General features: G+C 48.7%; 1 protein-coding gene across 1 annotated transcript; it reads left to right on the plus strand.

Annotated features, from left to right (window-relative positions):
* The first annotated feature begins 5,180 nt into the window (after positions 1-5,180).
* Positions 5,181-12,250, plus strand: KRT2 (keratin 2). Its single transcript, XM_058742671.1, has 9 exons — positions 5,181-5,852; positions 6,849-7,063; positions 7,410-7,470; positions 7,711-7,806; positions 8,478-8,642; positions 8,943-9,068; positions 9,881-10,101; positions 11,302-11,336; positions 11,431-12,250. The coding sequence occupies exons 1-9, from the start codon at positions 5,256-5,258 to the stop codon at positions 11,787-11,789; spliced, it is 1,875 nt and encodes a 624-aa protein (XP_058598654.1). The 5' UTR covers positions 5,181-5,255; the 3' UTR covers positions 11,790-12,250.
* The last annotated feature ends 12,023 nt before the right edge of the window (positions 12,251-24,273 follow it).

The raw sequence follows: 24,273 nt of genomic DNA on the forward strand, positions 1-24,273 counted from the left end.
GAGCCACCAAGGCACTCCTGTCTCTCTCCTTTTTTTGGGGGGCATGTTTCTTCACCTGTCTCTTCTTACCATTATCCCCAGGCAGCCCAACACAGGAAGCCTTGAAAGAAATTAAAGAGGTCACATGGGGGGCAGATTTAAATGATGGGGAAGGGTGGGGGGGGTGCTGAGGGTGGAAGGAAAGGTGTGGGCTGAAAACTTGGCACAGAGGCACTGCTGAAGAAATGGCAAGTGCCCGGGTAGAGGCACTGAGGGTGACTGATAACCGTGAATGATAGCAGTGTAATACAGAATTAGCTGGAAGACACCCCAAGAGTGAGGGGTAGGGGAAGAAAGAGGCAGCATTAAATCTGGGGAAGCCTGGAGGCATCTTTGATCTGTGAGGAAGGCTTGAGTGGTATAATTATGACACCCCCATTTTTCTGAAATCACTACCAAGATGGGATGAATATCTGTGATGGCTGTCTTGTCTTTCCATGTTGGGGTGGCTTTATGGTCAATGGGCAAGAGTTAGAATATTGGTGCCAGTGTGAGAGGAAAACTTGGTCTGGGAAACAGACTGGAATGAGGAAGAGATGAGGCTGGGAAGGGCAAGAACTTTCCACAAAGACCCGTTTTCAGCTCTCTCTGTGTGAGTGAAGGCGTGTTGCAGGTGAGAACACGGAAGCAGAAATGTCGGAGGGATATCGTTAACTAGACCACATGGAAGCACTCAGGTCCCTGCCCCAGTGGGTTGTAGGAGCCATGACAGACCGAGTTCATTCAGCTGTGGACCGACCCCATGGAGAACAGAGCAGGGATGTGTGGCTTCCCACCGCCACAGATCTACTGGAATTAGAAAATTCCCAGGGTGCCTGGGTGGCTCAGTCGGCTGAGCGTCCAACTTCGGCTCAGGTTATGATCTCACGGTTCGTGACTTTGAGTCCCGCATCCGGCTCTGTGCTGACAGCTCAGAGCCTGGAGCCTGCTTCTGTGTCTCCCTCTCTCTCTGCCCCTCCTCTGCTTGCGCGCTCTCTCTAAAAAATAAATAAACATTAAAAAAATTTAAAAAAAGAAAAGAAAATTCCCACTTAGGAAATTAGAACTCCATGTGACATCTGTGGCTGCAGCAGTGAGAAAGGAAGTGACTTGAATGTCTGCTGTGTGTCAGGCACGGTGTTGGAGGCTTCATTGCTTGATTGCTGGATTGCTTCGTTGGTTCAACCAACATGTGTCGAGGCCCTGCTGTGTCCTGGGCAGTGTTCCTGCCCTTGTCCCTCTTCTGTTTCTGGGGTCTGTGCTGTTTCTGAGCGGTGGACACACCCCGATCTCCTGATATGCCGGTTACATAGTATGTTCCAGAGACTCCACATTCCAAATGGAGTCCACACAGCAGAGTGTTGTGAGTGCCTGGATGGTCACCAGCCCTGCTTCTCAGTTACAACCAGTTTGGCCAGGACACCTTAAAATCAATAGCTGTAGGGTTCTCAGTGAAAAAAAAAAAAAAAAAAAGGAGTCAAAAAACAAAAAACAAGACACATCAGGTAAGAAAGGTGGGCTCCTGGGCTGCAATGGACGACCCTGGGACTAGAGACTGAGTGAGGAGTGTTAAGATAATCATTGACAATGAAGTGCCCCAGGGGAGATACTGAGCAGGTGGCTCCTGTTGGGAGCCTGGAAGTCTCCTGTCCCACCTTCCCTTGGCCCCGGGAGCCACCAGAGAGCTCTCTGGAGCAGCGTCTAGGCACTCTGATGGAGTGTGCCTGGCTTAGCAGCCAGTAAGGGGACCAGGATGAGGCATCCGCTCCTCTTAGAGGTCTCGGCTGCAGGCTGGCCTGTCGACGGCTTGTTTCCGGCCTGTGGGGTTCCTGAACTTTTCGATGTTATTGGTCTCTGTACGGCTGTTAGCCCCTAAAGCACCCTGAACTCAGCGGCAGGGGCTGGAAGAGGAGGGTTTGATGTTTGTTTGTTTTGTTTTTGTTTTTGAAATCCAAACACTTGGTTTCAGCAGCTTGGTTCAGGGATGCTTTGAGTCCTTGGAAGGGGAGACTAACCTGTCTGGCCTCTGGAGGGAAGCCCCTCCCTGATGGAGTCAGAAACCTGAGACAAGGTCCAGGTGGGATCTTTAGGGAACAGGTGCATGGGAGGCAGTGAAGGCTCAAACACTGCTAGCATCACATTCCCATGTCAGGGAAGACTGGCAGTTCCATATCCCAAACCCTAAAATGATTTTTGGGTCCTAGGCTTGTTCTCTGAGTGAGGGGTTGGGGGTATGGGGTAAAGATGAATGTGAGCCTGGCTCTGCCCTGCAGGAGTCCAGGGACATGGCTCATTACAACACAAGAGGACCGCAATAGGCTGTGAGGGAGGTACACAGGCTGCCAAGGGAGTATGGGGCTGGGGGATTCATTTCTACCAGGAGAATCTGACGTCAGCATCCATATGTATGTCTCGCTGGCTGAACAGTTCACATAACACTGGGGTTTGCTTTTCTTCTCCACTGGCCAGCCTAGAGGCTTTTGAAACCTGATGAGGAAAAGCATTTAGGGGTCTGGGCTTGCCAGCAGCTTGTTGAAAGAAGGATTTTGTCCAAGAGGTTCCCTGTTCTGTTATCAGAGACTCATGACACCAACAGGTTAATATCCTTATGGGACAGTGGGGATCCAGGGTAAATGTTCCCATTTTATTTTTTTAATGTTTATTTATTTATTTATTTATTTAGAGAGAGAGAGAGAGCACTCATGTGTGTACAAGCAGGGGAAGGGGAGAGAGAGAGAGAGAAAGAGAAAGAGAGAGAGAGAGAGAGAGAGAGAGAGAATCCCAAGCAGGTATGACTCACTGACAGTGTGGAGCCCATCACGGAGTTCAAACTCATGAACCATGAGATCATGACCTGAGCCAAAATCAGGAGTCAGATGCTTAACTGACAAGCCACCTAAGTGCCCCAATGTTCCCGTTTTATAGGTGAAGAAATTGAGGACCACAGTGGAGGTTAGCAGCAAAATCACAGCCAGAACTAGTCTGAAGTCCCATTTCATTCCCTTAAAAAATGCAGAACATGTTGTCTGGATGAGCATGTTGAGGTAAAGTTTAAAAATATGGAAATAAAATGTTACATAATATTTAAGCACATGGAGATTATGTAAAAGGTAAAGATATGGAAATAAAATGTTATATAACATCTAAGTTGCATTAATTCTACCCTCCCCATCTCAAGAGAAGAGGATGACTCTCCTTCTTCGACTTGCCTTTCAGAAACTGGCAAAATGAGTCTAGAAAGGGAAGGGGCCCAGTGGAGAGAATCGGAAGGGAGATTCGGTGTGAAAGCAGAACCAAAGAGAGGTGAATCATGCAGATTGTGTGCCCGGCACCAGCCTGGGGCATAGCAGATGCTCCATAAATGTTCATCCCTTTCCTTCACAGATGGACCAAGCTGCTCCTGAAGCTGGCGTGGCCTGGGCACGGTCATGGTGGAGTAATGGCCAACTAGGGCGTTGCTCAGATACCCATAGATAATGACACATTTGACTTTGGATTGGGGCTCTCTCCAAAGCTTTTAGCTTTATGATTTATTTGCATGATTATGATTATATAAGCCAGATTGGGGGAAAGAAAATCAAGGAGACACATGGGTTTGCTTCCTTCAGCTTTCTCGTACTGCATGTCAAGTATCATGAAGAGCTGGTTCCCTGTTCCTCACTCTCATTTCCCACTGTGGCCATGTAGTGAAGACACAGGATTAGAGATTTGGGTGGAGGGGATGTGAGAAAGGAAATAACATTTCTGGAGTTTCTGCTATTAACTAGGAACTGTGTTTAGCACATGTGTATGTGACCTGTTCTGTTTTTACAACGGACAAATAGTTCTCTTTATAAATGAGGAAACTGAGGCTTGAGGATTATGAATCATCCAGCGTTACTTAACTAAAATACAATGAAACTGAGACTTAAACTCAAAACTTATGTTAGGACCTGGGAAATCCTAGTTCTGTGACTCATGGGGCTTATGTGGAATGCATCGTCTTAGCACAAGATAAGAGGAGATACCTTTGCTTCATACAAAACAATAGTGAATACCTAACCTTTGTGTCCTGTCATAATCTTCAAAACACTTGGGGTGAATTCTCCATTTTCTAGCTAAGAGTACAGAGCCTCAACATTTAATTCAAAGTCACAAAGCCAGGAAATCACAAACTGGGACTCAAACCCAGATGGACGTTCGATTCCAGTACTCACAGTGTCCGGCCACACACGCCAAGGAAGGACTATGATTGAGTTTTGGAGTGGATGCTCTGTGCATTTGGTGGCTCGATGGGTTTTCTGATATTCATCCGTCCCTGGTGCTCATTGTGGAGTTGGACTTCCTGACTGGTTAGCAGAATCACCTGACGATATGTGATCACTGACTGGTTAAATCAAAATACACTTGGACCTTGGAGTTATGCAAGGCTTTTGATTGCAACCTTTTGTTGGGTGCCCAGAGTCAGACCCAGGAAAAGAGACACTTTCCGTAAGCCCCTCAACTTCTGGGTTTTCATGTCTAAAGATGACAGAGTTGATGGCCATGAGGACTTCTGGTTACAGGAAAGAAAATTGTCCTCTCCTCAATGACCAGCTATTGTGCATTCCTGGTATGGCATGGGAAAGAGTCAAAACAACAACTCTTTTGACACACCCTTGGCTGACTTCTTTCTATGAGAGTATGTATACTTCTTCGTGTTACATTTGTACTCTACAAAAGCACTGGTCGAAACTCTTCCTGGAGCAGAGGGAAAAGCGAGGACTCGAAGGCTGCTATTCAGGGGCCCCTTCAGTCTCTAAATCTGTCACCTCTTTCATCAGCCTTACTGGGTGGCAAGCCTGCACAGGCCCAGTGGCAGTTGCCCTCCCTTGGGTTGGTCCAGAGCAGGGAACAGCATTCTGCAGAAGGTCGCTTTTCAGATTGAGAAACCCACATCCTGATCTCCTCTTTTGATGATGTCACAAAAATCGAATTGCATGACAGATGCCCAGATAAACAGGAGAAGTTTGCAGTCGAAGCAAGTTTTGGGATGGAGCTGATTAGTGGATTTTTAATGGCTATTAGCTTGATAATCAGTAACCAGGCGTAGCTTCCAGGCAGACCAAACCCGTGCATCAGTCTGCCCACGCCCATGCACATCAATACCTCATTGGCAGGTATAAAAGGGGGCCCTGACAGTCTCCCAGTAGCAGAGCGGAGTCTCTGGCCTTAACGCGTCTGGGAACCTTCACTTTCCCTCACTGGGCTAAGGCATCATGAGTTGTCAGATCTCGTGCAAATCTCGAAGAGGAGGAGGAGGTGGAGGAAGATTCCGGGGCTTCAGCAGTGGCTCAGCCGTGGTCTCCGGTGGGAGCCGGAGATCGGCCACTAGCTTCTCCTGCTTGAGCCGCCATGGCGGTGGCGGAGGGGGCTTCGGTGGAGGCGGCTTTGGCAGTCGGAGCCTTGTTGGTCTTGGAGGCACCAAGAGCATCTCCATTAGTGTGGCTGGAGGAGGTGGAAGCTTCGGCTCCGGTGGTGGATTTGGTGGCAGAGGAGGTGGCTTTGGAGGCGGCAGCGGCTTTGGAGGCGGCAGTGGCTTTGGTGGAGGCAGCGGCTTTGGAGGCGGCGGTCTCGGTGGAGGCGGCTTCGGCGGCGGCCGCTTTGGAGGTGGCGGTGGCTTTGGAGGTTTTGGGGGTCCTGGTGGCATGGGGCCTGGAGGATTCCCTGGTGGAGGCATCCACGAAGTCTCTGTCAACCAGAGCCTCCTGCAGCCTCTCAACGTGAAAGTTGACCCAGAAATCCAGAATGTGAAGTCTCGGGAGCGGGAGCAGATCAAAACTCTCAACAACAAATTTGCCTCTTTCATTGACAAGGTGAGTCATGAGAAGCTGGCTCTCTCTTGATGCTCAGGATGCCCTACTTCCACTTCTACCTGACGAGCCAACGGCACAGATTCATTTCTTCCAGGAGCCATTGGTGTAGTCAAACTAGCCTGGTGTATTTCCCAAATGGGCAACGTGCTGGCTTCATGGGCCACATCTTCTGAGACAGTCTGCAGTTAGGAATTATTTACATCTTTGGCTTTATGGCTTCAGCCCAAATAAGTCATATTTATGGAAAATTCTGAAAATCGTGGAAACACTGATAGAGGCAAGTAAAATGGACTGAGAAGTTCAGGCCACGTGCCAGCCGATTTTGGAAGGAATTGGTAAGACGTCTTCTGAGATAGTCTTTCCTTCCCGAAAAGCTATTAGTCCATTATGTTCTGGGAAGCTGCACCCGAAACATCTGTTTGGGGATGAAAGAGATTCCTGCCTTTAAGAGAAGCATTCTCAGTTTTGTGACCCAGAAAGTCTTTATTGGTGTCACTTTTGAGCATTACAGGGTTTTGCCCTATTTCAAGGCAGATGAACTTGCCTAAGAAATTTATGAGGCTTGTAAAAATCAGAGCGAGGAGCCCTGCCCTCCGGTGCTCTCATACTCAGCACCTTTAGGATCAGTGCCAGGGGATGCCTATTTTTGGTTTTCCCAGGACCTTATGGGACTTTTGCTGGAAATTCGACTAGGATGGGAGAGGGAAATGGCCTGGAGTCTTGGGAGCAGCCACAAACAAAACAGTGGGCGGTGAAGTAGGAAAAAGAGTTCTCTGCATGGAAAGTGCCAGCTATAACATTAGGAGTCTGTAGAACCTTCCAAGTGTGGAGGCAGGGAGCTCAAGCCGGATCCAGCATCCGGCTAGTGAGCACAAAGCTGTGGAAACTTCTCTAAGTCCCGAAGCAGGATCAGAACGGACTCCGGCAAGTGTGGCCCGCTGGGGGGGGGGAAGGGTGATCCAGAGCTCATGTGCTCTCCTTCTGGTCACCCTGTAGGTGCGGTTCCTGGAGCAGCAGAACCAGGTACTGCAGACCAAATGGGAGCTGCTACAGCAAATAGACGTCAGCACCCGCACCACCAACCTGGAGCCCATCTTTCAAATGTACATTGCCAAACTGAAGAAATATGTGGATACGCTGTCTGCAGAGAGAACATCACAAGATTCAGAGCTGAACAACATGCAAGATCTTGTTGAGGATTTTAAGAAGAAGTAGGTGGCAAACACCGAATGGAGATCAATATTGATCATAGCTGTCCAGTCACCCCCCAGGAGGCCATGCCTCTCCCCACTGCATTTGTGGGGTCGATTCACGTGTCGATCATTTGTGAGGAAGACATGTAGGGCTTTAGAGATCGTGACTTTTCCCCCATGTTTGCAAGTTAATTTGTAGAAGAGCACCCTTATTTGGGACATCATAGTTACAATTTAGATCGTTAAAAGAGTGTTTAATATTCTCAGAGAATGGAGAATTCAGGGTGGGTCCAGTCGGAAAAGAGAAAGAAAAAAGTAAACAAGCTGGAACTAATCTAACAGCTGTGTCCCCGGGTCCCCACAGGTATGAGGATGAAATCAACAAGCGCACAGCTGCTGAGAATGATTTTGTGACACTTAAAAAGGTGAGCCAGAGCATGTCTTGGCTGGGTGGGAATGAGGGGGCTTCGGAAGCCCGCTGGGTCCAAGCAGACAGGCTGGAGAACAAATGAGCTCCCGTGGAGACAAGACTCACCTGAGGTGCCTGGGGATGTGGGAGAACAGGTAGCAGGGACTGGGTAGAAGAGAGGGTCAGAGAGAGGGAGTGGGGCCTGCACACTGAGCAGTGCATGAGTCTCACCAGAGGCCCCTCACATTTTCTGCAGGACGTGGACAATGTCTACATGACCAAGGTGGAGCTGCAGGCCAAGACAGATGTGCTGAATCAGGAGCTTGAGTTCATGAAATTCCTTTTTGATGCGGTAAGGAGGCTGCTCCTGGAGACACCCTGGCTTCCCACCCTTCCCACCAAGGAAGCCCTTCCCAATTTGTGAAAAGGTGGGATGAGTGGGGTCTGTGGACTGGCTGACTTCAACCTGCCATCATTGCAAGCCACTAAGGAGGTTTCGGTGATGTAGGCCTCGGAAGAGAGGAGCTTTCTCCTCTGATGTCACAAGAAGTAAGGCTCAGGAAACAGAGAACAACTTCCCTCACTCCATTCCTCAAGTGTCCAGCTCCCCTTAGGAAGAGATCTATCCTGTCCCCATCGCTACGTCTAATGTACTTCAGAGATCAAAATGCAGCAGACCTTCCCTCCCTGCCCAGGTGCACACATATCTTCTGAAACAGGAAGTAAAATTTAAGACATTTATCATCCACAGGCTTCCTTCTGGGGGCATCAAACTTATCAAAATTGCGTAAGTGATGAAAGCTATAAACTAGGAGGCTCACAAATGCCGACTCCCATAATTCTCTGGACACCCTCGGCAGAAGCCTGGGATTGGTGCTTATGTTTGCTTTAATCCCACCCAGTGCATCCCACCCAGCTTAGTCTGAGAACCCATATGTCCTCAACACCGGGGAGGGGGATGTCTCCTCACTGACTTTGGCTATGGGCAGGGAAGCCATGGCCAGACCTCCCCGTGTGTTGCAGGAGCTGTCCCAGATGCAGCAGAGTATCACCGACACCAGCGTTGTCTTGTCCATGGACAACAACCGCAGCCTGGACCTGGACAGCATCATCTCCGAGGTCCGTGCCCAGTATGAGGAGATCGCCCAGAAGAGCAAGGCAGAGGCCGAGGCCCTGTACCACAGCAAGGCAAGTGCAAGGAGAGCACAGAGAGCCTCAGCTCTGTCTAACAAGCTGGGCTTCACCCTGGCCGGAACGTGTCCCGTGAGATTACTGGTGCTTTTGTCTAATGGAAGTTGGGCATCATTCCCAATCAAGTGTCCATAGTGCCTCAACTGCCCTCAACTGACAATGGCACCAAGTCCTTGAGGGGACGTGAGACGGTCCCCCACCTCCCACAAAGGCAGCTTGGTTGACCCAGCCTGCATCAGACTTACCTTGGCTTGGGCCAAGCTTCCTCCACGCTGCCACTGCCCTCTTCCCGTACAGTACGAGGAGCTCCAGATTACTGCAGGGAAACACGGAGACAGCCTGAAGGAGGTCAAGATGGAGATCAGTGAGCTGAACCGCATGATCCAGAGGCTGCAAGGGGAGATCGCCCATGTGAAGAAGCAGGTGGGCGTGGCCCCCAAGGCTGTGCGGCTCTGGGGGTCAAGTGAGGCTCGGGTGGGTGGGAGGTTGTGTATGGGTGAGTATGTGCAACTGCGTGTGTGTGAGAGAGAGAGGAGAAACTGAGGAATTCGAATCTAGCATATGTCGATCCCAACCACCTTGAGTGTAACCAAATTTAAGGCTTATCACAATTTTTACGGTGGTATAAGAGACATTCCAAAGTGAGGATTAGTGCAGGGAAAGAATTGTGCTACCTTTTGGATTGCTTCCATGAGCGGAAGGGAGTGATAATAAATGAGGCAAGAAGTCATCTGGCCGGTGGCAGGGGGGCGGGGGTGGCAGACAGAGCCTGCCCTCCATGCTTGGCACTGTCCTGAAACACCAGTGGCGGTGCGGTGGTGGGGCAGCAGCCGCGGCAGGGAGCTGGCCGGGGGATGGACGGTGGCTTGGGAGAGACAATGTGGGGCAGAGAATGGACTCCAGAGGCAGCAGGGGTTCTGTGAAGTTGTCCACATGGGATGTTTTCATTTGCGACTATAGACCGGGACAGTGCCTCTGGCCCTGTGCTGTGAGGTAAGGGTCATTATGGGCAACGCATCAGGGTCCAGTCAGAGGCAGCTGGAAGGCGATGCCCCAGAGATGGCAGCAAGTCTCAGCATCCTTGTTTGCGACTTGCATCAACTCCAGGGGGACCCAACACTTCCGGGGCCAGTGAGTCTGGCTTCTCACACCCTAAACACATCTGCTCCCCTCCCCCTCTGCCAGGCAGACTCAGCTCTCCAGACTAACAGAAACCTTTTCTCCTTCTCTCCCAGTGTAAGACTGTGCAAGAAGCCATTGCGGATGCGGAGCAGAAAGGAGAGCATGCCCTCAAAGATGCTCAGGGCAAGCTCTCTGACCTTGAGGACGCCCTGCAGCAGGCCAAGGAGGACCTGGCCCGGCTGCTGAAGGACTACCAGGAGCTGATGAACGTGAAGCTGGCCCTGGACGTGGAGATCGCCACCTACCGCAAGCTGCTGGAGGGCGAGGAGTGCAGGTGGGGACACTTGGGAAGCAGGAGGGTCACATGGTCCACCCTCCCCTCTCTCCTAGAACCGGGGCTGGAGGCAAAGGCAGGGAAAGCAGGGGTGGAGCAGGACCTCTGACAGGTGAGAGCTGATGTCGCCACATTCCCCAAGCAGCCATTCAGGACCCAAAGCATTAACGTACAGTTGTAGATTTATCAATATGGCATGACTAACAAGTCAGATTAAATTACACCCAGTTAAGTGAAATTAAATCAAAGTAGATTAAGCAGTACATTAATCTTGGTCTTTTCTGAAAGAGAAACTAAAATGCTGTGAAATCACGTTGGTCCTAGAGAGTACGAGACATTGGTTTATGGGTCTGCTGGGTGGATGGCCTTGTCTGCCTCCACCTTGCGACCCAGAACAGGGGGATCACGTGTTGGACCATGCTGACTGGCTGACAGCTCCCCTGCAGCAGGTGCCAGACCCAGTTCTTTGCAGATTTCTGGAGTGACAGACTGAACCCTTTGCTAACCTGCCAAAGGCAACTTTTCTTCCTCTGTTTGACGACGCTGTCTGAGCCCTCTGTCAGTGTCACCAGCATCCCCAGTGGTTTTATTTGGCTGAAGCAGCTGGAAGGGGACAAGCTACCCCAGGCCAGCAGCAAGCCAGTATGATGGGGAAGGAGCCGCTTTGCTCAGGGTGTTGCTCTGGACTCGTCTTTGAGGCCATGCCCTGCAAGAAGAAGTGGGACAGATTTCAGACGAAGCAGAGGAGGGCGGGGCAGGAGGGGAGAATAGGGAGGCTGTACAGGGTTACAGTTCTTTCCCAGTTGAATGTTCACAGTGCAGCCTTGTTTCAAAATTTCTAGCGTGGTTGGGGTTCTGAATAGCAGACTACCTCAGATGGATTTAAATACAAACACGGGTTGCAAATCAGAAGGGAATTTGCTTTCTTTAAAAAAATTCTTTTTTAATATTTGTTTATTTTTGAGACACACACACACACACACACACACACACAGAGCGTGAGTGAGGGAGAGGCAGAGAGAGACGGAGACACAGAATCAGAAGCGGGCTCCAGTCTCCGAGCTGTTAGCACAGAGCCCGACGCGGGCTCGAACTCACGAACCATGAGATCATGACCTGAGCCGAAGTCGGACGCTTCACGGACTGAGCCACCCAGAACCCAAGGGCTCTGCCATAAGCTATTTTCTCTCTTTCTGACAGGATGTCTGGAGACCTCAGTAGCAACGTGACTGTGTGTAAGTAGTGGGGGTGTTCCTGCCCTATGGGTGGTGTGTCGGGAGGATGCCGAGGCACTCAGACTCTCCACGGGGATGCCATCTCTCCCTGCAGCTGTGACAAGCAGCACTGTGTCTTCGAGCATGACATCTAAGGCCGGCTTTGGCTCTGGAGGCAGAGGATCCGGTTCTAGAGTAGGAGGATACAGCTCTGGAAGTGGCAGTTACAGCTCTGGAGGCAGAGGATCAAGCTCCCGAGGGGGCAGTGGAGGGGGCTATGGCTCTGGAGGGGGCTCCAGAGGTGGATCCAGCTCTGGAGGGGGCTATGGCTCTGGAGGGGGCTCCAGAGGCGGATCCAGCTCTGGAGGGGGCTATGGCTCTGGAGGCGGCTCCAGAGGGGGCTCCGGCTCTGAAAAGGGTGGTTCTGGCTCAGGTGAAGGTTACAGTTCCAGCGTGACCTTCTCTTTTAGATAAAGATGGAGTCCTACTCTCGATTCTGCCGCTTTAGAATGTAGAAGCCTGTCTCTGTACATCCCATTGGCAGCAAATCAAACCTTGTCCTCCACCCCTGATGACATTTTGGGGGAAAGGGTTGCTCACATATGGTTTTTGAAATATCTTCTCTCCGAACCAGTTGATTGGAGCCAGTGACACCCTCTGCCCCCCCCCCCCCGCCCCCCCAGGAAGAAGCTGCATCGCCCAGGCTTGTACTTCCAGCCATGCCCCCTTGCCTGGCCCCTCCTTGCATTGCCCCTTTGGTGGTCCTCCTCCTGAGGACTACACTGTTGAGGGCCCCATCTCAAAGCCTGCGTCTTTCTCGTGGGCCTGCCCCCCAGGGAAACATGTTTCTGTGTATATAGCCCACCTTGTTGGCTTTGCATCTAAAGTGCTGTGGTCTTGGTGTCTGCACAATAAACTTCATCTGCAATTTATAACATGTGATGTGCGTTTAATGTCAAGCCTTGGCAGAAACGGGCAGTCAGGAGTTGTTATTACTCATTGCTGTCTAATTTAAGACACCAGAAAAGGGAGAGATTGGGAAATATATAAAAGCGAAGCTTCCTGGGGCAGGGACATATGGCCCTGAGGCAGTGTGGCTGGGAGAAGCCAAGGGCAGTGTATTTTCTTTTTTTTCTGGAAGTCTTGAAGAACAGAGACTGGAGGGGCTAGCCCCGGAGTCAGGGTGTGGATATGATGTTCTTAGAAAAGTATTTGTGAGATCTGGGGACTGGGATATTGCCAGGAGGGTGACAGGGGGATTTGTGGAAAATTCTCTTCCCCAGAAAAAGCCACTCTTCTTAAAAGCATTTTCCCACAGATGCCCCCCCTCCACCCCCCACCTTCTGACAAGAGTTCTGAGCTGATGTCCCTGCTCCTCAGGACAAATCAGCTGGCCCCCCTGAGTTCCAGCCAGGCTGTCTGCAGCTCTAAGCTTCCAAGGCGGAATTAGTATTTTCTTAGCTCAACCTAGGTCACTGGGTGCTCTACGTACCCAGCACCCAGACCTAAGTACCCAGTGGGAGTTCTCAACAAAGGCTGAAGGAGAGGACCTGGGGAAGTCTCTGGAGGACTATAAAGTGATCTCCAAAACAAAAAACTGCTTTTTTTCACAGAAAATTTCTCCACTACCACCAGAGAAGTTCTCCAACACATTCAGCAGATAATGGGCCCTTTTGTCCCCGCTTCCCCCCTGCCCCCAACCATGCAATAGCCCTCTGGGAGCCCCTCCCTCTGGACACCCCAATCAGGGCAGCCTTCTCCTGTGGTCATGGAGATGATTTCAGCCTCTTCCCCACAAAGGTCTTGTCATCTGACTGCAGCTTCCTGGTAACTCAGGAAGGGCTGGGCTCTTGGGGTTGGCAATAGACTAGTCAGAGTTGCCAAAATGGGAGTTGGTGTCTTCGATTGGGTCAGGTCGAGATATATGTGTGGGTATTCAGATGTAGCCGATGTGTCTTAAAATAACTCAAATAAAAAAAAATTCTGGGGGGATTCTTTTCTCTCTCATTTTACTTTAGTTCCAAAACCTTGGTGAGGCCTTGGTTGAGTCTGTGAGACTCTTCCACATCCCTAGAGGCTGTCGAGATGGCTTTGAACAATGTAGGGGAGGCATTAATAGAGAATAGATGTTTTTTACTGATCCCAGACCAGCTGGCCCCAGGTTTGAGGGTACGAGACAGGAAGAGGTCTGAAGGCTGAAGGGGGCAAGGTGATAATACATGAGGATGGCCAGTCAGGGCTGATGTGCTGCTCAGAGATGGACCCTGAGAGCTCCCGGAGCTTGGTTAGGTGGGAGAGGTCTGTGGAGGTGAGGGTGCCTACTAGGAAGGAGAAATGTGGGGGCCTGGCTGTTTTAGGGTATATTTACTATGCAGGCATGAACAAGGCCCTAAACAGGGTCTAGTGTCCCACACATTTAGGGCTGTGATTCTGAATCCTCAGTTTAGGGAAGGAAACCGATAAAGTCCAGGGCGGGCATAGAAACTTGGCCTCTGCTTCCCAGTTCATGTATTGTTTCAAGGCTTTGGGAATGGTGAGCTGTTCTGATAACTTTCTGAGGGGAAAGAAGGTGAAGCAGGTAAGGTGACAGCTTTTATTCCCAGCTACCTTAATTGCTCAGATTATCGGTGCTGTGAGTTTCCAGCCCCTTCTATGGTTCACTCTCCTTGCTTCTACTCTACCTGAGACGTAGCCCTTCTTTTCAGATCCACGCAAACACAGGTAACTTTCATGTTGGACTCCAATGGCAAAATGAGCTGTGTAGATGAGCTCAGGGGGGCACAGGCCTGAAGCCTGAACGAAGTCTGGCTCTAAGCAGGTAATGGAATGAGTGAGGACATTCCATTTGGGGGAGGACAGCTCTCCCCCAAGGGAGGAGGACAGATTCTCCTTTCCTCCTAAGTGTCACAGGAGGAGAGAATCTAGGAGAGTTTAGTATCTAGGAGAGTCTAGAATCTGGGTCACACCCCTCCTACCAGGGCCTCTGCCCATCTTCCACCGGGTCTGGTAGCTGACTTACCAGGTCCTGGGCTACAAAAGGGAGATGGGCACAGGCAGAAGGGTTTTACAAGCTCTATTTCCATAGGGAACTGGGCTAAATATTTACATCCTGATGATGTGGCAGACAATTTAGGACACCTTCCCGCCTGTGGTTCCTCCTTTTCTCTACCTGTGAGTCCTCGTATGAATTCAGATGAACTTTTTTCCTCCTTTTACCCCTTTACCACACTCCTTCTTCCCTGTCCACTCGAATGACAGTGCTTGGACAGCTCAACACCTCCAGAAAACCGACTTGAGCGGGACATTCATGCTCCTACTTGCTGTGAGGAGGGGAAGGCCTTTGACTAGAAGTTGGGAGACTTTAATGCTGACCTTCACCTTGGGGGGAATTGCTATGCTGTATCAGACTGGCCATTTCTCCTTCCAAGGAGATAGAATGAGATGATCTCTGCATATCTCTGCAGCTCAGGATAAAAGAGCCCCATCTGTGCTGTTGAGTTGGCCTCCCACTAGGCTGGGAGGAAATAAGACTGGAGCTTGGAAGGCAAAGGGCTATTATACTCCCAGGTCCCAGAGGCAGGGTCACTGCAGACCACATAGGGTCACAGGGGAAGTCACCAATGTCAGTCAGGAAGCAGAAAGGAGGGCAAAATCAAGGCCATGGGATCGCAGTTTCCATGGGCAAGGCAAGGCAGGGCAGGGCAGATGAAACCGTTTAGGACTGGCTAATTTGAATGACTCCGTGGGCTTTGGGGCATAGTGGTGGTCTCTAGCTCCCTGGTATCTGGCCCTGGGATGATTTAGGGCAAAGGAAATGTTGGCTCTGGGGTGGGAGAGATTGATAAGGATGTAGTAGAGGCTGCGGACTCAGGATTGGTTGGTTTGCATATGAAAGACTTGTTCTGGGCCAAGCCCAGGAAAACAGGCTCTCCTCAGCCTGAAGATGTTGAAACATAATACAACACAGAAAATAAAACACATGATTAATACATCTTCTTCAGTTTTCCTCAGCAATGATTTGTAGTTTTCAGGGTATGGGTCTTATACATATTGTGTTACATTTATCCCCAAGTATTTCATGTTTTTATGCTGTTGCAGATGACATTTAAACTTTTAAATTTATTATTTGTTGCTAGTATACAGAAATACAATAAAAAATATATTGACCCTGACTTTGCTAAATTCATATATTAGTTCTAGTGGCTTTTTTGTAGATTCCTTAAGATTTCAGATGTACACAGTTACGTTGTCTATGAATAAAGATTTTGTCTCCTCTTTTTCAGACTGTTTGGTATTATTTCTTTTTCTTGCTTCATTGCGATGGCTGGAACGTTCGGTACAACAGTATAATGTTGAATAGAGTAGCAAAGTGGACATTTTTACCTTGTTCCCAATCTTATAGGGAAGCATTTGTGTGTTCACCATTATCTATAATATTAAATGTGGGTTTTTTTTTAATCTTGAATGAGAGTTGAATTTTGTCTAGTGCTTTTTTGAAATTTTTCAAATGATCATATAATTTTTCTTCCTTTTTCTTCATACAGTGAATTATACTGCTTGATTTTCAGATTTTTCTTTTTTAATTTTTTAGAGGTTTTTTAAAATGTTTATTTATTTTTGAGAGTGTGAGCAGGGGAGGAACAGAGAGAGGGAGACAGAACCTGAAGCAGGCTCCAGGCTCTGAGCTGTCAGCACAGAGCCCGACGCGGGGCTGGAACCCACAGACCATGAGATCAGACCTGAGCTGAAGTTGGATGCTTAACCGACTGAGCCATCCAGGTGCCTGATTTTCAGATGTTAAACCAATCTTGTGTTCCTGGAATTAACTCCCCTTGGTTATGCTATGTTAGCCTTTTTTATATACTACTGGATTCGGTTTGCTGGATTGCTGAGTATTTTTGCATCCGTGTCGCAGGAGGGGTGTCTAATTTTCATAGTATGCTCTAAGGGCTAGTAGTGACCCTGTGACAGGAGAGAGTGAAAGGGTGTAAAGAGGGTTAACTTTTACTCTGTACTTTATACTTTGTCCCATTGTTTGAGTTTTTGCTCAAAGCATACATTTCTTTCATAATTAAAAAAAAGCCAAGAAGATCTACTTTTTCTCCAAATATCCATCGCAGTAGAGCATGAGGAACATGCAGGATTCTGTGCAGGGTCTGAAGGGAGATGAAGCCAGTAGCCGCAGGGAAAGGGCTGGACCAGGGATGGGATTTCAGCCTGGGAGGTCCGGAGGAGGGCGCTTTAAGGTGCATGGGGAGAGGCTGGGAGCAGAAGAGAGTTTGGGCACCCACTGCAGTTGGCTCTTTCTTTGACTATTTTGACTAGAAACTTCCTGAGGGCTGGGAGGGCACTTTCTCCAGCTCATGACCTTCCACAGAGATCTATCCAGGGTCAAATGGACCTGGAGTGCTCAAGAACTTCCTTTAGAATCCCGGCCTTGTCTGTGAAGGAAGAGGACAAAACAGAAGGCGTTGCACAATCATGTTCTGCCTCTGCCTAGGAAACCCGGTCCCTCCACTGCAGACCCCCTCGTTTCCAGTTCTCACGTCCAGTGGGCCTGGGCTGGGCTGGTGGTCAAAATGCACCACCTCCCAGCAGGGCTCCCAATCCTCGCCTCCTTGCGTTTTATGGGTTTAATATCTGAATCAGTTTGACATGTACATATTTAGTTCTGGAATCAGTCAGCCTTGGTCAAATCCTGCCTTTGCCTCTTAAATAGTTGTATTATTTGGCAAACCCCTTAATCTTTTGAACCTTAGTTTCTACTTGTAAAAATTGAAGATAATGGTACTATCTACCATAGAGCTCTGCTGTGAAGCTTATATGAAATTATCTTTGTAAAGCGCTTACCACCCTCTGGAGCACAATAATCAGGCAGTAAGTGTTGGGGTGCTGCTATTATTGCTGCTGGAGAAACATGTGGGCGTAGCATTTATCTTAACAATTTTTTTAATGTTTATTCATTTTTGAGAAACAGAGAGAGAGTGCGAGCAGGGGAGGAGCAGAGAGAGGGAGACAGAATCTGAAGCAGGCTCCAGGCTCTGAGCTGCCAGCACAGAGCCCAACGTGAGGCTCGAACACATGAGCCATGAGATCATGACCTGACAACCAACTGAGCCACCCTGGTGCCCCATCATTCTCTTGAATGGGTTATGTAACACCTTAGTTAAGTAGCAAGGACAGATGTTATTATCACCCCATTTGGGCAGGTGACAAAACAGAAGCCGAAAAGCCCACAGATAGGACGCTGGGAAGTAATGGGAGTGGAATAAAGAACCGGAGGTATAGATCTTACATCCCACGTCACTTCCATTATACCTCACTCTGTTTTCCTCCTTTGCCTGGATCTCCTCCCGGTGATCAGATTAGGGTTGTTTGTACAATGGGTGGGGCCTGGCCGAGCAGGGAGGGTACAGGGTTAGAGGGTGGGGGAGACATCTCAGCTTCTCAGTCTGGGTCTGGAGAGGAAGCCAACTGGGAGAGATCGCTGAGCCCTGCCTGTGCCTGTGTGAATGCTCACGTGTGCTAGGTGCCTGCTGTCCCACCTGCAGATTCAGGGGGGAGAGGGGAATTAAGGGCCTGAGATGGGGCTGCTGGTCAGTGTGGTAACCTGCATTTTCCTGGCCTGGGTGACAGGTAGTAAGAGGAGCCTGAGTCCACAATATGCCCTTGGGTGGCTGCCCTCATAATTACGGGGTGACCAAAAGAAGAGACCAGTGTCCTTGGCCTGCCTGAGCATTTGCTAAAGGAAGGGCTGTTTCATTTCCCGGCAGAGGGGTTTGGAACATCACGGCGCTTGATACTTTGTATTACAAAAATAACACCTGCTCATTATTTCAAACTTAGAAATGTAAAAGGTGAAAGAGATTTTAAACCAGCCATTACATGAAATAACTTGTTGAGACTTTGAAATATAGGTATAATATTTTGAACATATTTTTCTAAAGTATTTAGCTTTAGGGGTGCCTGGGTGGCTCAATTGGTTAAGCGTCTGTCTGACTTTGGCTCAGGTCATGATCTCACGGTTCATGGGTTCGAGTCCCGTGTCAGGCTCTGTGCTGATGGCTCGGAGCCTGGGGCCTGCTTTGGATTCTGTGTATCTCTGTCTGTCTCTCCTCTACTCACACACACTCTCTCTCAAAAATAAATGAAGAAACATTAAAAAAATAATAAATGTATTTAGCTTTAGTTAGTTAAAAAAAAAAAAAAAAAAAAAATATATATATATATATATATATATATATATATATATATATAGCTGCTTTCAGACTCTATCTCCAATCTTATTCCAGGTCTAATTCCAAGATTATTCAATCTTGATTGCCCCTTTTCTCAGTTAACAATAAAATAGAAAAAAAATATTCTTTTGCATAAAACTTGTAACCATCATTTAAATTATCTAAATAATATTCCATTTATGGATGCAGTTTATTTAACTACTTTCTATTCTGTTTTGGACACATCTGTTTTGGGAACACACACACACACACACACACACACACACACACACATCTGGCCGGGTGGGTGGAGAAGCAGAAGTGATTCCCACCAATTATCGAAAACTCCATTGAATAGGTCTCTCTGAATCACCATTCTTTCCAGATCAGTTTCTAATTCAGTGTCACTGTCTAAAGCCTCTAGAAGATGTACCTTGAGCTTCAATACCACTCTTCTAAAAACTAAAAAGGTTGAAACAATGGTCTAAGAAAACACCTTATCTGAGAGCTTTTTGGATGTAATCATACACCCCTTGTATTGCATAGGTCAACAGATAGCTGATACATAAATAATAAGAAACCCCTGCTCACTAAGCGATAATTATCTGATATACTGTCCCCAAGTAGAGGGTATCGGTTTTTTTCTTGTCACTTTCACCTTCAGGGGAACCAAATCGAAGAACTTTTCCTTGGCCAGCTGGCAACTCGAGGAGATATATGAGGGGATCCCTCTGCACCCTAGTGGAGAAACATTGAGGCAGCCTCTTTCCGCCTCTTCAGCGCCGCTCACGTCCCTTGCGTCACCATGAGCTGGCAGGTCTATGCCTTGAAGGGTCAGAGCAGGAGCTTTGGCAGAGGCTTGGCCATCCTGCCAGGATGGTGCTAAAGAGGGACAGAAAGCTCACTGTCCATCTGTAAGAGTGGTGGCTGTTGCCAAGGCCATGCCAGTCTGCAAGGTTACAGTAGCCAGAATCTCGTTAGCTTTGGTGGGAGCAAGAGCATCTCCATCAGTATAGCTGGAGGTCTGGGCCATGGCCACTGTCTGGGGAGCTATGGGGATAGGCGTTATGGGGTGGGCAGCCTCGGTGTTGTTGGGTTTGGCTTTGGTGGTGGTTTTGAGGGGCTGAGGTTTGTATGTCCAACAGTCTGCCCTGGGAGCATCTAAGAAGTTGTAATGAATCACTGGATGTGCAGATTGCCCCTGAGGCCCAGGAGGTGAGCAGCTGGAGAGGGGGCAGATCAAGGAAGTCAATGACAAGTTCACTACCTTCATTGACAAGGTGAGTGCTCATGCCTGGGGGGTCAGACAACCAGCCCTTGATAGCTTCAGGGATCTGCACAAAGATCTTTCTCCTAAGACGGAAATGGGCTAGTGGCTACCATATTGGACTGTGCTGGTCTAGATTATCTGGGGTCAGCTAGCCCAGTTTCTGTCTCTTTTAATTGGCCCTGGAGGAAGGTGTTTACTTTATTCTTCATGTTCTCCAAGCCTCCCTAAGAGGTTGGATCTGACCTTCAGCTACTTGTCACCACCCCATCAAACTAGGGCCTTATGGTGTTACCCTGAAATAAAGCAAATCTGTTCTGCATGGATACTGAATCAGAACAGGCTGACAGGTTCAGTTTTAAAGAAGTCAAAATAGTCAATGGATATCTTGTAAGTGGACACATTGACTTTGGCAAATGGTTTCTTCCCCATAAGTTGCCACGTGATTCTGGGTCTTGGAGTTTCTTTCTCTGCAGACTGGCATTTCCACTCTGAAAGCCAGTGAGTGGAGACCACAAAAAATCAGATGTTGTCCAGTTAATGGGCTCTTGGAAAAGGAGCATGGGGCCATTGCAAATGATTTGACCAGGTGTTTTTCAAATTCTGTTGGCCAGGCTGTAAGTGGTGAACTATATTCGTAGCCCAGAGGAATCCTGACCTTCAGATCTCATCTCGTCTTAGCACCAAAGGAAGTCAGACTTCTTATACTAACTGCACCAAACAGTGCGCTCCTAGAGCAACCTTGGATTGAGGTTTATTGTGAATAGCCCTGGGAAAGATGAGGCAGGCAGGGAGGTTGCATCTTGGGTTTGTGCCAATGGGACGCTCAGGATTGTCTGGGAAGAATGCTGTGGTTCTGCCTGGCCCCACCCTTCTCTGGGTGCTCTTTCTTAGGGAGGAACAACTATGGATTAGCACTACTGCATAGACTGGGAGCTGGGAAAACATAAGAAGAAGCCAGTAAGAAGAAAAGTAGAACTGGTGAATGTGCCCAGAGCTCTGGATTTAAGGCTGCCTTACCAGCGTAGATGGTGCAGTAAGGAGCTATGTTCTATCCTGATGATTGTAGTTGGTAACACTGTGTCTGTCGTGTAATTGAAATTTGCTAAGAAGGTGAAACTTAAGTCTCTCTCTCTCTCTCATTCTCTCTCTCTCTCTCTCTCTCTCTCTCTCTCTCACACACACACACACACACACACACAAAGAAAACATGTGAGGTGAAGGATGTGTTCATTAACTCAAATGTGGGAAATCCTCTCACAATGTATACATAAATCAAATCATCATGTTGTACACTTTAAATATATTACCATTTATTATATCTCAATTATACCTCTGTGAAGTTTAAAAAAAAAGGTGATAAGTTGTATGGGGCTCCTGCTTGATTAAAGCTCCGTCTTGGAAAACATTAAACTAAACTATGTTCTTTCACTGCCTGATAAGGGCTGCTGGGGTGAGAGGTAGGGGCAGAAACTGAGGGATGAATAGGGGAGGAGGTTTGCTGCAGGGAGACAGTGTCTCGTGAGCTTTACCAAGAAGGTGCTCAAATTCAAGATACTGATTATCAATGAAATTTTTCTCTTTTGCTACTTATTGTGGCTGTCACTTGCAATGTCAGGAATACAGACAGAATCATGGGAAGAAGGAAATATTTTGTCCACATCAAGTAACTCTGGCTATTTGGTAAAAGAATATTCCCGAAAGTGAGTTATTTTGCTGGCTCATTGATGAGTCTTTTCCTGACATCTCTTCCAAATGATGCAGGCCAGTGGTTCTCAAACTTTGGTGCAAACAAGAATCGACTAGGGAACTTGGTAAACATCCAAAGGCTCAGTCCTTATCCTACATCAGGAAACCTGGGCCTCTATGTAAACATACCAGAAATCTCTACAAATAATGGGGTGAACTAATCTCTAGCATAGCATGTTGGGATTAACACCAAACTGGAGTCACTTGTCACTCTCACCAAGCCCAAGCCCACTGTGGCTGTCCTGTGGAGCTGAGCCCTTGGACTTACTGTTTTCAGGTGCAGTTCCTTGAACAGTGAAACCAAGATTCTGGAGACCAGGTGGGTGCTGCTACAGCACCTCCAGCCTGGAGCCCAACTTTGAGGGCTAAGTCAAGGTGGACAAGTTCTCAGCAGAGAAGATGAGGCAGGAAGCAGAGCTGAAGGTCACCCAGGGTTCCATGGAAGAATATGAGAAGTGAGTGGTGGGGGGAAGGTGGGACACTTGGTGTTGGGCCAAAATACGTGTGGATCCCAGGTCTGGTGTGAGAGCAGTGCTAGGGCATAGAATTGGTCTCTCCTTCCAGGAACTTGTGAATCTGTTTGTGGATGTGTGTTCAGAGTGTAGGAAAGCAGAGAAAAGGGAATGTCTTGAGACTAATAGTCTCCTCTTCTATAGACTCCTGCCAGATGTGAAGCAGAGGTCAATAGCAGGACAAAGGCTGAGAGTGACTCCATGGTGCTGAAGAAGGTGAGAGGCAGCTGGCTTTGTCCCTCAGGTCTTGAGGGACAGGGCTCTTGCAACATTATGCTCTCCAACCTTCTCTGTACTGGGCTCACTTTCCTCAGCTGTGAAGCATCCCTGGCCAACGCAAATGACCTCCAAGTCAGCACTGGGCTTCAGGCAAGACTGTCAGAAGTAGTAAGAATGAAGGCAACCCTGATTTCTGGCTCCAAAGTCTTGTTTTTCAATTTCATAAGATATCAAATCCACCTGGCATTGTCTCCACTTCATTAGTCTCCCCCAGTGCCTGCCCTGTCAATGTCACTTTCCCTCTGGCATCTTGAGGCCACTGGACCCATTGCTTCCTTTCTTTCAGGATGTGGACAGTGGCTGCTTGGTCAGAGTGACCTTAATGTCAAAGTAGACATCTTGCAGCAGGAAACTGAATTCCTCCAAGTCTTCTGTGCTGCTATGAGTTTGGGGTCTGAGCTCCCTGGGAGGCCCCTGGGATGGTTGGAAAACTTAGAAAGAGAGAAAAGTTCCCTGGTCTTCCCCTGAGGACATGACTGCTGGCGAGGGCACTCAGGGAACCTCTTAATGTGGGTACTGAGATTTTCCAGAGGACTGATCCCTGTTCTGCTGGACAGGAACTGGCCCAGGAACAGCAGACAGTCTAATGGTACCAATGTGGTGACAATAACCAGCACCTGGACCTGGACAGCATCCTCTCTGATGTCAAGGCCAAGGCACTGTACCAGACCAAGATGCCCACCTGGAGAACTGTCCTGTGCTGGGTTATGCCCAGAGAGCATGTAGGATCCTCATCCCTGACAATAGAGATTGACCTGCTCCATTGGCCTGGTGGTTGGTAGGGCCACTTGCCTTCATATGTCCTGTCCTGGAGATTAGTGGGGAAGGAGCCCATGAAATCTCTGGCTCAGCCATCACTGGAAATTTCTAGGCTTCCTGGGGTCTTACCATTCTTATGTTGGGGGAGCTGACCCAACACCGCAGACCCAGATTCCTTTAGAGACACCAAGGCTTTCAAACCTGCACAGCCAGCTCTTCAATCCATGCATCGTTGTAGCCCGTGTCTCACCCAAGCTGGTTTCTTTCTACCAGCACATGCTCCCACTGCCTTTCCTGCCACATGTCTGTGGGAGCACATCTTCAGGGAGCCTGATCTTCTGACTACCTCCCTGAGTGGAACATAGTTGAAGGCAGTTCCTTAACATCAATAATAATTCCAGGTCCACACATGAAATAGTTGCTGCCTTCTTCCTATTGTGGGTTGCCTGTTGCAACTCCCCTATCAGAGTCTGGCTGGGAAGGATAGACCAGAGATGTGTTCCTGTCCAGGATTTGGTTCTGTGATCTTTGACAATTGCATATCTATGGTGGTAGGAATGTTCTTTCCTCAGCTAGACCCTGCATTACCAGCAGACAGGAACATGTCTCCTCTATGGGTTGGTTTCGTCCACAATGACCAGACGGAGCAGGGCACAGGAGTCCTGGATGAGTGAAGCTTTGAGGTCTGGGGTGAATTGCCCTGGGTTTGGCTCTCCCTGTGCTACCTTTCACTCCTGCCTTTTCCTGGTTTTAGGGTCAGGAGCTCCAGGCAGCTGCCGGGAGGAAGGGTGATGATCTCAAAGTGATTAAGGTGGAGGTCAACCCAGCCATCCAGAGACTTCAAGCAGAAATCACCAACCTCAAGAAACAGGTGGGACACCAGCGTGGCAGTGGTAGCTTTTGAGGGGGTCGGGTTAAGATAGATTGTTTTATTTCTTTATTTTTCTATATTTGCACATCTTCCATAATAAATTATGAAAGTGGACAAAAGAGAAGCCCAGCAAGGAGGTAGGTATCTGGTCTTCTGTGTCCCACTTACTGTCTGCTGATGGGTCCTGGCAGAGTGCTGCCCTGCAAACACCTTCCTGGGGGCAGAACAAAAGGGTGAGGTGGCCCTCAAACATACCCAGGACAAGCTGGCCGAGGTGGAAGCCACCCTGCAGCAGGCCAAGGAG

Source organism: Neofelis nebulosa, chromosome 8 (assembly GCF_028018385.1).
Source record: "Neofelis nebulosa isolate mNeoNeb1 chromosome 8, mNeoNeb1.pri, whole genome shotgun sequence".
Classification (NCBI taxonomy): Eukaryota; Metazoa; Chordata; class Mammalia; order Carnivora; family Felidae; genus Neofelis; species Neofelis nebulosa.

Bases quoted from the DNA above. Each gene is read 5' to 3' on its own strand.
- KRT2 (XM_058742671.1), top strand. From the start codon at position 5,256: ATGAGTTGTCAGATCTCGTGCAAATCTCGAAGAGGAGGAGGAGGTGGA. The intron at 5,853-6,848 runs GTGAGTCATGAG...GTCACCCTGTAG, and splicing joins TTGCCTCTTTCATTGACAAG to GTGCGGTTCCTGGAGCAGCA. The intron at 7,807-8,477 runs GTAAGGAGGCTG...CGTGTGTTGCAG, and splicing joins TGAAATTCCTTTTTGATGCG to GAGCTGTCCCAGATGCAGCA.